This window comes from Canis lupus, chromosome 27, assembly GCF_003254725.2.
Source record: "Canis lupus dingo isolate Sandy chromosome 27, ASM325472v2, whole genome shotgun sequence".
Taxonomy (NCBI): Eukaryota; Metazoa; Chordata; class Mammalia; order Carnivora; family Canidae; genus Canis; species Canis lupus.
Genome location: NC_064269.1, coordinates 5,824,887 through 5,836,570, shown reverse-complemented (window position 1 = coordinate 5,836,570; position 11,684 = coordinate 5,824,887). Strand labels below are relative to the sequence as shown.

Sequence of the window (11,684 nt, the reverse complement as noted above, 5' to 3'; positions counted from 1 at the left end):
CTATCTATCTAGTAAATGGAAAAGGGAGGTGAATTTGAACCCAGCTCTCATTCCTTATCCCTTAATTGCCTCTCATGTAGCATAGAGCATTGGATTGAGAATAAGGAAATAGGAGTTCTGGTTTTGACCCTACTTCTCTAAAATTCTCTACAATTTCATGCTAACTAATGCAGGTATAGAGAAACAGCAGACAATCCCAATCTTATCATACTTTAACGATTTTTCAGCAAAAGTATCTTTTTTTTCATCTCCACCCCACCTGTTGTAGAAAGGAACCAACAATTTCTCCCTGTAACCCTTCTGGACCTTTTTTCTGCATCCCAGCCTTACAACGTTTATCTAGTGTCAGTTTCATTTAAGAGGTTTCTCCAGCAACAATGAGCTGATGAGTATGATTCACACTGCAAGTGTGCATAGAGAATCTACAATGCTGGACAACTACACTTTAGGCACACGAAGTGATTAAAACAAAGGAGGGGGGTAGAGGGGGAGGTAGAAGAGATGTCATTTCCAGATTAGGGTGTCCCCAGAAGGCCCTTTTCTGAACATTCATTCATTCATTCAACAAATACTTGAGAACCTAAGTGCTAGGCACTAGGGATACAGAGAGAACAAGAGAGATGACCCTGTTCTTTTGAGTAAACATTCTAGAGCAGTTTCAGATTGTGGATGCAAATACAAACATAGTATCCACAGAAAAGATGATATATACACATAAGCAAACGCTCCAACCCTCAGAAGGGATACAAAGAAGACATTTGTTATAAACTCTCTACAACTCAAAACTAGCTGGAAAATATGGGAATCAGAATCTGCAACCAGGGGTGCCTGGCTGGCTCAATTGCTAGAGCATGCAACTCTTGATCTTGGTGGCGTGAACTGGAGCCCCATATTGAGTGCAGAGATTACTTAAAAATAAAACCTTAAAAAAAAAAAAAAGGAGGGGTGCCTGGATGGTACAGTTGGTTAACTGTCTGTTTTTGTCTCAGGTCATGATCCCAGGGTGCTAGAATGGAGCAGAGATGTTATGCGGGGAGCCTGCTTCTCCCTCTCCCTCCCACTCCCGCGTTTGTGCTCTGTCTCTGTAAATAAATAAATAAAATCTTATTAAAAAATAGGAATCTGAAACCAGATGTGGTAATATCAAAACTCTACTACAGTGAACAATGAAAAGAGGCATTAGGAACTAGCTAGGGATGCAACAGACCTTCATTGTTTAGTGTCAACTATAGGTCTTAGTTGGGAAAAAAATATTTTTTTCTTTAAAGATTTCATTTATTTATTCATGAGACACAGAGAGAGAGAGAGGCAGAGACATAGGCAGAGGGAGAAGCAGGCTGCGTGCAGGAAGCCTGATGTGGGACTCGATCCTAGGACTCCAGGATCATGCCCTGGGCAGAAAGCAGGCGCTCAACCGCTGAGCCACACAGGCAGGAAAAAAAAAAAATCCACCTGCTAAAACAAGCAAAAAATTGCTATTTACAACCACTACCTTTAAGTGGGAAAGAGGGAAGATATTATTAAAGGATCAACATGTTGGCAAATTCTTTGTGCTGTTTAACAAAGAAGATGGCTGGGTTTTCTTTGTTTTTTTTTTTTTTTTTTAAGATATCTGTCTTTAATCCACTGAACACTCTGCTAGCTAATGAATAGGTTCAAGTGGACCTGAGGCTGCTTGTAAATAGATTGGCAAAGATGAAGTTTCGAAGGAAAGAGAATTTTTGAGAATTTGTAGTTCTCAGTGCCAATCCTAGAGAAAGGGGTGTGTGTGCACATGACACAGAGAATGAATATGAATGGATGCCAAACTCCTGCTCTTTTTGTAGTTACCCCCGTCTCAGTATGACAACTCCACCTTTCCAGTTGGTCAGGCCAAACACTGGGAATCACCCATGACTATTCTCTTCCAAACTTACAGCAGATCCTACTGCCTCCAAATTCAAGATATAACTTCTCATTACCTGACCCAAACCACTCTCATCTCTTACCTTATTACGAAAGCCATTTCAAATACAGATGGCTAAAAGAACACTTTAAAACCTCAGCTACAAAAAAAAAAAAACCTCAGCTAGACCACGTCCCTTTTCTGCTCCAAGCTTTCCATTGATGCATTTCACGATCTTACATGGTGGCTTACAAGGCCCTACAGTACCTAGCATTCCATTTCCTCTCTAATCACACATCCTACTACTCTCTCTTCATCTTGTGTCCATACCAGCTAGACTGGCCTTCCTGCAATTTTCAAACATACCAGCATATTCTCACCTCAGAACCTTGTACTTGTTTCCTAAAAGAGCCTGTAATGTTCTTACCCCAGCTACTGTTATGGCTTGCTCTCATCTCGTTCAGATCTTTGCTGAATTGTAATTTTATGGGGCCTTCTTCCTTCCTAGCCATCTTATTTCCAATTTCAAGAGCCCTACTTAGCTTAAACACAGACACACAAAAAATCTCTATTCTTTCTCCGCTTAACATTCTCCAAAGTACTTATTATCTAACATACTAACTTTTACTTATCTCCACTACAACTAAAATGTGTTAAGTTCTTTGAGGGCAGGATGTCTGTTACGTTTACTGCCATATTCCATCAGTAAACAGTACACAGCACTTGATAGGTACTATTTTCTAATGAATGAATAAATTTAAGGCAGGAAAGTACCTGAAACTATTCTTCAGAAAAGGTCTACCTAATATTCAATTTTAACTTGTTTTTGCCTGAGTGTTTATGAAATAAAAGGGCGGATATGCCACAGTACAAAAAAAGGTAGCACAAGTTAAGACATGTGACATAAACGAAATCAGTTCAGAAATAAGCCCCAGAGCCAGACTGCAATAAATACATGCATCCTATCAAGCCAATAAAATCCACAGAAGACACAGAAAGGGTTTCAAATTTTCCTCAGAACATTGAATGATAGAGACCAGGATCATGCAAGCATTGATCATAAGATGAAGCCTAACTGTATGAATTAGTTTAACAAGCCCTATTCATGGGGATCCACCTTTATACTGTGATTTATGTACCTCATCTATTGCCAAGGATGACACAGTTGATATTAACTCTCTTAACAAAGGCAAGTCACTAAAACTTAGGATTTTGTAATATCATCCATTCCTACATTCTTCATTTGCTTTTCTTCCATTCAAACCAGACCAGAATGTCTAAAATGTCAGCAACTTCCACAAAAGTTTCAGGAGAGATACAGCAATCAAAAATCTTAAGTTGTCTTATTTTAGAAAATAGAAGGTTGACGAGAACTCAAGTGATTTTTTTTTCAGATGCGTACATCATTCTGTCAAATTGACCTTTTTTTCCTTTTAGTTTTTAAGCCATAGTTTCTGCTTTGTTATAATTTTGAAATATTTTGGCACAAGTATTCTTTCCCTTTAAATGTGTAATTTATAAGATTTACCGTGTGTGTGTGCGTGTGTGTGTGGTTTTATATGTATCAGGAAAAGAGTGAGCATTCACTATCAGTTTTTCCAGGCACCACCAAGAATGCTATATTGAGTGTGGGTTTTTTTCCCCCTCTGACTACATCATACTTTATACTACTACCAGGTTCACTGTGACAACCAAATCTTAGGTCTTTCCTGGACTCGAATTCTCCAGAATCTTGTGTAGTCAGAAAGTATATACTACCAAAACTAAAAACTATAATCATAAGAGTAAACGGCAGTTAAAGCCTAATTTAAAGACTTAGGACACATAAACAACAATCAGATGAGTGTTTTATCATTAACATTTATTGATGGGATGGATAAATACAGATTGAGAAACATACTTGACAGCAAGATATCAAACTGATAGCCAGACTATAAAATGTATACAACATCCTTTTTTAAATTTTTTAAAAATGTTTTTTTGAATTTTTTACAAAGAGCCCTTACTGTAATGGTCACTTACATCCTATCAGTCACATAACAGCGGTAGAGATCCCAGGGGTAGCATCCAGAACTGAGGTGCCCCGAGGAGGACAGAGGCAACAGCAGAAGAGTGTGCTGAGAAAGGACTCTTAAGAGCAATACAAAGAAAACAGACAAAAATATTACCACAAAATTGTACCTGAGTGACATAGATTGGTAAAGTATTTTACTTTTTTTTTCTTCTTTGCTCTTTGGTCTGATAAGAAAACGGACAGTTTCAGGTGTGTGGAATGGGGCGAGGGAAGGATCAGTTTCAAATCCAGAAACCTAGTTTAACACTATGTTAGGCTGCTGCATTCTTTTCTTAGGGTGCTTAACCCAGACAGCACTTCTATCTTGTAACCAATTCCAATATGATCTACCACTAACCAGTTAGGTCCTCAGCATTCAACTGAAGAGTTCCTGATAACCTGATGGAGACATACTTGTTCTGGCTTCAATTAGCATGCTGTCAAGCATCCCTCTCCATACTTAACATGGCAACGGAAAACCCAAGAGTCTTTCTCTTCTTTTCATTCGACCATAAATATGCACTCATAAAGGGGAAGATCAGACACTGCTTTTTAGTAAACATTTTCTTTCCCTCCCTTTTCCAATGCCAAGTCCATATTAAAAACTTTAGAAACATTAAAATGGAAGGGTCTCCCGCTTAGGAAAGAATTCTCATTCCAGAACACTCTATCAGGTAGGATTACAGTACCATGCTTGTTTCAAACACACACCCACAGAGGGATAAAAAGACAAAATAAAACTTGATAGTGTGATACAACATGAACATCTCTTAAACCATCAGGAGCAAACACTCAGTTAAAAGCTGGGTGTCAACAAGCAGCAACACAGGGAATCTGGGGAGGCATTGAAGTCACCGAAAGCTTAGTGGGACTGCGAAGGGCTTATTTCTCACAATGTGAAGGGTTGCATAGACTGCTTAAATTCTCCTAAACCCAAGAGAATATCATTTGTATTCCAACTTCAAGATGTTCTAGAATATCCCTTTTACTAGCATTAGTATCAAAATAACTTATTGACAAAAGAACAATCCTTTAAAAAAACTCATCTGTCCCCATGTTCCCGCAATTCCTGTGTTTCTGTTGGGAAAGATCTTTAAAATCCTATCATACTGGGCTAAGACTCCTCTAATTGCCTTTGTCCAGAAGCAAAACATGAGGAGTATGCACTTTCAACATGGGGAATTAGGTAGCAGAAGCTTAAGGAAATCCAGCACTGATGTTACCATGATTTTATTTCTATATCCTAATCCATTGCTGTTTCCAACTCAAGATTTGATTTCTTTTTCTATCAACACTGGTGAAGCCAATAATACAGAACTATGAAAAAGGATACATTGAATCAAAACACAAAAAAAATCATTTAAAGAAAAAAAAAAGAGGAAGCTGAGAGTCTCGGAAACACATTGATTCATGAGTGAGAAGCTTAGACTAATTCCTACATATTTTCTAAACCCAAAAAGCATAACTGATATTCCAGAAGACCAATTTAGCTTTAAATTAATGCTTCACTAGAGTTCAGCCAACAGCAACACAGGTATCTGATTAAAAGCCTTCAGGACATTCCACAGGTGTTTGTTTTTGCCAACGTTAAGAGTCAAGCAAGGTTTTAGTAATGAGATTTACAGAACTTGAGGCTCCAGGCCTGCTTACCACCACTTATCCTTAATAGTCTAGGTTAAAAGGAGAAAAAAAGCCATGTTTAACTAGACTAACTTCGGATGTATAAATCCCATTTCTCACCCTTTGAAGGTGTGAGCTTAGAGAAAACACAGAGTTTAGAAACCACACAATCCTTTGAAGCCTAAGTTTATGTAATTTGAACAATAGGCATGCTAGCTGACAGGCACATCTGCTAACCCAAATGCAGCAGCTTCATGCAGAGCACACAGGACGTTCATGACATACACAGAGATCTAAAAAGAGACACTGTAAATATCTTAAAACAGTATCAGGAGGCAATAATATAGAAGTCTTTAAATTGACCTACATCAGCAATGAACTACTAGTGCAAAGGCCAGACTGCAGAGCATAAAGCAGCTCTTAGGCTCTAGTAAGCACTGTCTAGTTCACTACAGACAGGAGGTCTAAGGAACTAACTACAGATGCCACGGAGAATTGCTTGAGGCCAAGTGGGTATGTCTGCCTCTGTGGTGAAGGAGTGCATATGATTAGAAAAAATGTGACACTTGATGAGAAAAACTGAATGCTGGAAAAGACATTTTCATAATCATATCAGTGATTGATTCCACAAAGATACAGATCCAAACTAAATAAACTTTTGGGAAGGTCAGGAAGGAAAGTAGACTCCACCAAACAAAATCTAAACAAATAGAAAGCCTAGATTTAGTAAACACATCACACATCTACCAATTACCTAGCACAACACAGAAAATATCAGGGAGATAGAGGAAAATGTCATCTATAAAAATGAAGTAACACTCTAAGTAATACTGGTTTATAAGTCGGCAGAGAGCTCATTTTACACAGCAATGGCAGGCACTCTAGAGAGTTCAAATATGCAGAGATGCAGGACATTAATTCACCTTAAGGTTTACTGTACAAATTCCTTCCTATATTAGGCCAGTGCATCAACAATTCCAACTGCCTCAGTTTTCTCCCCAACCTACTCCTGGCAAGCAGCAGCACATGTACAACTCCTGTCTCCCCATGCCTTCCAATGAAAAATATTCAATTTTTCTATACAGACTATTTGGCGTAAAGGAAGCTGCATTAAAAATAAGGACAAATTCAAACTGCATCATCTTTTCCATAGCCAAAAAGACCATGAAGACCAAAGAATATCACATCAAATGATCTGTGGCTTGGTGGCATTTTCAGTTACACAACCTGGTTTAGAATTCTTTCTAGCCCCTTGACAGATTTCTTGCCTCAACAAAAGTGATGAGTTTTGAGTGCTAGGATCTTGAACACCAATTATCCTGAAATCTGCACCACAATCAAGCACCCATAAGAATAGAACTTCTGATCCATTTTTTTAAAGGACTCTTAGAAATCTTCTGAAAAACCTCTGCCTAGAAACTAAAGCCACCAAAGATGGACAATCTGGATCTGTGGACTAGGCTTGCTCACCCTCATGACACCAGTACTGTTAAATTCACAAGCTCCAATCTCTGAATCGTATAGGTTGCAAAAATTAAGGATGCAGCTGTTTCCCTTCAGATATACAGATAAAAAGCAAGTCTTACATTCATAATGCAATTTAAAATACAATACCCTAAAAACACCCAATCACAATTTCATTGTTTTCAGTATCCTCTAGCTCCATGGCTTCTCCCAGAGCTATTCTCATATATGGTCTGGGCTTTCATAGGCAGGATATACAGCACATCCCCCTTCCCTTCAGAGACCCTGAGACTGCTCTCACTTGAACACTTTCCCAAAGCCCAACTTGAAAAAAAGACACACCCGATTCTGTAGGGCAGAAGCCAGCCTTGCTCTCCAATCCTTCTTCCTCAACCCCACCTTTGTTCTGTATCAAAAGGAAAAGGGAGGGTTAAAGGGGAAGTTTTTATAATGGAGTCTAGAATCAGGCTATTGGCTGCACTTGCCCAAACTAGAATTTAGAAGGCTACCACTCAATTAAAACATAAAGAAATGGGAAAATACCATGTTAAACACATGCCTCTTCCTTCCTTTATGTTCTAAAGGCCACACTGTGTTCTCTCTAGTAGACTGTTGGGAAGTGAAGATGGTGAGGGACAGGGAGGGAAAGATAAAACATGATTTTTAAACACACACACTTAAAAACACACACCCACACTTACGTACACACTTTAAGGTCTCAACACTTCAAGTGGCCGAGCCTATCAGAACTCAAGGCCAAAAGCCTACCCCCCCATCCCCCCTCCATACCCCCCACCCTTCAATCCCACCCCCCAGGAGTCACTGCTATGTATCTCATACACACAGCAAAATCCCTATCCCCTCCCCAATGATATAAAAAAAACTAAACAGATAACTTACTTTCTTTAAATTATTTTTTTAAAAGTCTCTTAAAAGATTTGACGTTTAAATACTTCCTCTCTTCTGATATATTAAACACCAAAAGGATCCACAACTGTTTGATAAAACAAACCCTCCATATTTCAGTCTTGGCAAGAAGAGGGAAGACATCAACTCTAATCAACCTAATTAGGAGGTGGAGAGGCCAAGAACAGAGAAAGTATTCTTAATCCTTCACAGCTTCAACACATTCTCACCTCTCTAATACCAGTAAAAACTATAATAAAATAGTTAAATTTCTGAGGCAGTAGCTATAATAACCAAGCCCCTCTACCACCCTCCCACTTGCATGTCGACATTAATTTATTCCCTAGTCCAAGAAGGGTGACATATTTCATAAGGGAAGTAATTTCCTTAGTTCAGAATCAGTAGTTACCAAAAAAAAAAAAAAAAAAAAAGTTGTTTTTAAGGAATTTTTTTCCCTCCTCTGTCTCTTTTACTTAGGAAGGGGTGGAAGTGGTGGAGGAGGTTCTGATGGTAGAGGTGGTAGCCGGGGTTTGTCTGTATTGCCAGATCTGGAGGACATTCCCCCAGCCCGTGGATTCAGATATTCACCATAATGAACAAATTCAAATGCAGGGGGCTGAGTGGGCTGAACACCCTGGGCACTGAGAAGGGAGTGAAGCATATTCACAGTATCTTGATAGTCTATTGTCTGGCTTACATTGTGACCATTGGCTCCAGTGGGCCCTTTATCCAGTTTCATATGAGGAACTCGAGTTTTACAGCTGGGCTGTGAAAAGGAAAGGCCACTTGTGTCTGAGCTATGCCCAGGCAACTGGGCCATTGTAGGAAGAGGAGGAAAGGTGAAATTTACAGAAGAGGATTTAGTACTCTTGGCAATCTTGGCTGGATGATCAAACATTGGGCCTCCAGTCTCTTCAGGAGGACCCCTTTTACGAGTAGAACTGGAAGAGGAGAAAGAACTAGACAAGCTATAGGTTTTGTGTGCTAAGGTGCTTGTCTGGCTACTATGTTTTGGATCACCTGGACGTTTGTTCCCAGTACCAGCTGGAAGCTGTGAGTGAGAGTGCTTGTGTGAGTGATGATTATGATGATGATGATGATTAGATGGGTGAGTCTTGTGCTTTTCTTTGTGCTCTCGGCTCTTTGTGACACTGTCCTCTACAGAATTGTGCTTGTCAGCTGCAGCATGGACTTTAATGCGCATTTTTATCTCCTCTGGTTTTGAAGAGGCAGCTTTATCTCCACTTGCCACTGGGATTCTCATTTTGAGAGCTGCTTTGTCAGTCTTTTCCAGAAAAGGCCGCTCGGGGTTTTCTGAGCCCTCTATGGGCATTTTCAGAATGACTGAAGAGTGGCTATCATGGTGAGACAGGAGATTCTGGGCAGCATATGCATATTGTGACTTCACATTGGCCTCCATGTTCTCCAATTGCCTCTTCTGGGCAGCCAACTCTTCTGCATGCTTTGCACGGTATTCTTTCAGTGACACTTTAGCTGATGGCACACTCTTACTATTCTGCTTCTGGGAAATAAATGCATTAGAACCATCCTGTTGCAAAGAATGATCAACTCCTATAAGTGCTAAATTCTCACTAGTCCGATGACCCTGAGCAGGTTCCAGTTTAAAAGGAGGTTGGGAGGAAAGCCAACGCTCGCCCTGCAGCATCTCCACATTGCTTAGGTTGCTGGATGACTCTTCAGTGGCTGGAAGGGAAGGCACTGCACTTGTAGAAGAAGTTGACATGCTCATTAAACCTGCAATAGTTGTGTCTGAAGAGCTCTGGGAAATCATATTGAGAATAGTCTGCTCCGAAGTGTTTTCATCTGCTCCTCGATCATCTGCTTTTGTTTTCTTGGCAGCCTGGCATGCCTAGAATGAAGCAAATGACATCTCTTCACCACAGGTAATTTATAAAATGGAAAAAAAAAAAAAAACCTGGATTGAGGAGATTGTGGTTGCTGCAACACTGGAAGACCTGGATAGCCCACAGGCAGGAGGCTACTCTGGGATTGTAACATTAGAAGTAAGATTTTAAAAACCTTAAGTCAAGGGATCCCTGGGTGGCGCAGCGGTTTGGCGCCTGCCTTTGGCCCAGGGCACGATCCTGGAGACCCAGGATCGAATCCCACGTCAGGCTCCCGGTGCATGGAGCCTGCTTCTCCCTCTGCCTGTGTCTCTGCCTCTCTCTCCCTCTCTCTGTGTGACTATCATAAATAAATAAAAATTTAAAAAAAAAAAAAAAAAAAAAAAAAAAAACCTTAAGTCAAGAGTAACACAAACAAGATCTCAAGGAGATCTCTGCACTTGCATGTTCACTGCAGCATTATTCATGCCAAGAGATGGAAGCAACTTATATGTCCATCAATGGGTAAATGGATAAGCAAATGTGGCATATAAGTACAATGAAATCATACCTTGCCTTAAAAAAGGATTCTGGGGAAAAGTTAGAGAAGGAAGCACCAGAAATCTGTCTCCCCACCTAGACAATAATTTCACTGGCAGAATTTGTCTGATGTAACTATTTTGGAACTCTGGAGTCTGTTAAAGGCTTGCAACTTGGGCAGCCCAGGTGGCTCCGTGGTTTAGCGCCGCCTTCAGCCCAGGGCCTGACCCTGGGGACCCAGGATCGAGTCCCACATCGGGCTCCCTGCATGGAGCCTGTTTCTCCTTCTGCCTGTGTCTCTGCCTCTCTCTCTGTCTCTGTCTCTCACAAATAAATAAAAAAATTTTTAAATCTTTAAAAAAAAAAAAAGGCTTGCAACTTTTGGGTTAAGCCTTGGACAGTAAACTGGAGTTAACTTACATCAACTCTTGCATCTCTCAGCACATTAGTAACTACCCATCTCCTACCCCAGCCACAATGGAGGCAGCTGTGCACCTGTTCCTAGAATAGCTTACACACCCTGGAGGAGCAAGTACACAAAAAGGACTCTATCCTGCAAATATCAGGCTCTGTGCTCTGATCCCTGATTGCAGCTTCTGATCACAGAGGTACAGACCCAAAGGCAGGCAGCCACTGTTGCTGCACTTACCTCTACTGTTACAACCTCCTGCGCCTCTGGCTAAAGTGACTTCCAGGGGACTTAAAAGATGGCACCCTTTCTCCCCTTCATTTATTGTTTTTTTTCCCCTTTCGGGAGCCAGACATTAAAGAGCAGGATATTAAAAAAACAACTGCAGGGATGCCTGGGTGGCTCAGCGGTTGAGAATCTGCCTTGGGCTCAGGGTGTCATCCCTTTTTTTTTTTTAATAAATTTATTTTTTATTGGTGTTCCATTTGCCAACATATAGAATAACACCCAGTGCTCATCCTGTCAAGTGCCCACCTCAGTGCCCGTCACCCAGTCACCCCCACCCCCCGCCCCTTCCACCACCCCTAGTTCGTTTCCCAGAGTTAGGAGTCTTTCATGTTCTGTCTCCCTTTCTGATATTTCCCACTCATTTTTTTCTCCTTTCCTCAGGGTGTCATCCTAATCGGGGGATTGAGTCCCACAATGGGCTCCCTGCAAGGAGTCTGCTTCTCCCTCTATGTCTCTCTTCTCTGTCTTTCATGAATAAATAAAATCTTTTTTAAAATAAATAAAAATAAAAACTACATATACAGAGAGAACTAGAAAATTTTGATCACATATTCTCAGGGAAAGGATCAGAAAAGAAGTGAGAATATCTTAGTTTATACCTCAGGGTGACCTTCAGCAAAGACACCATACAAAATCAAATCCACCCCTCCATCCAAAAACAGTTAAGAAAAAATA

General features: G+C 40.4%; 1 protein-coding gene across 3 annotated transcripts in view; it reads right to left on the bottom strand.

Moving 5' to 3' along the window:
• Positions 1 to 3,725: 3,725 nt before the first annotated feature.
• CCNT1 (cyclin T1) overlaps positions 3,726 to 11,684 on the bottom strand; it is a 33,621-nt gene continuing 25,662 nt past the window's right edge. The window contains exons 9-10 of one of the 3 annotated variants that reach the window (XR_007406588.1): positions 7,923 to 9,798; positions 3,726 to 7,631 (exon numbers count right to left, since the gene is read on the bottom strand). Coding sequence is in view for 2 of the 3 variants with exons in the window: in XM_025477465.3 (XP_025333250.1) it covers positions 8,398 to 9,798 (1,401 nt within the window). In the remaining variant the exon portion in view is untranslated. Of the gene's footprint in view, positions 9,799 to 11,684 lie in introns of all 3 variants that reach the window. The other 2 variants (XM_025477466.3, XM_025477465.3) reach the window with 2 other exon arrangements.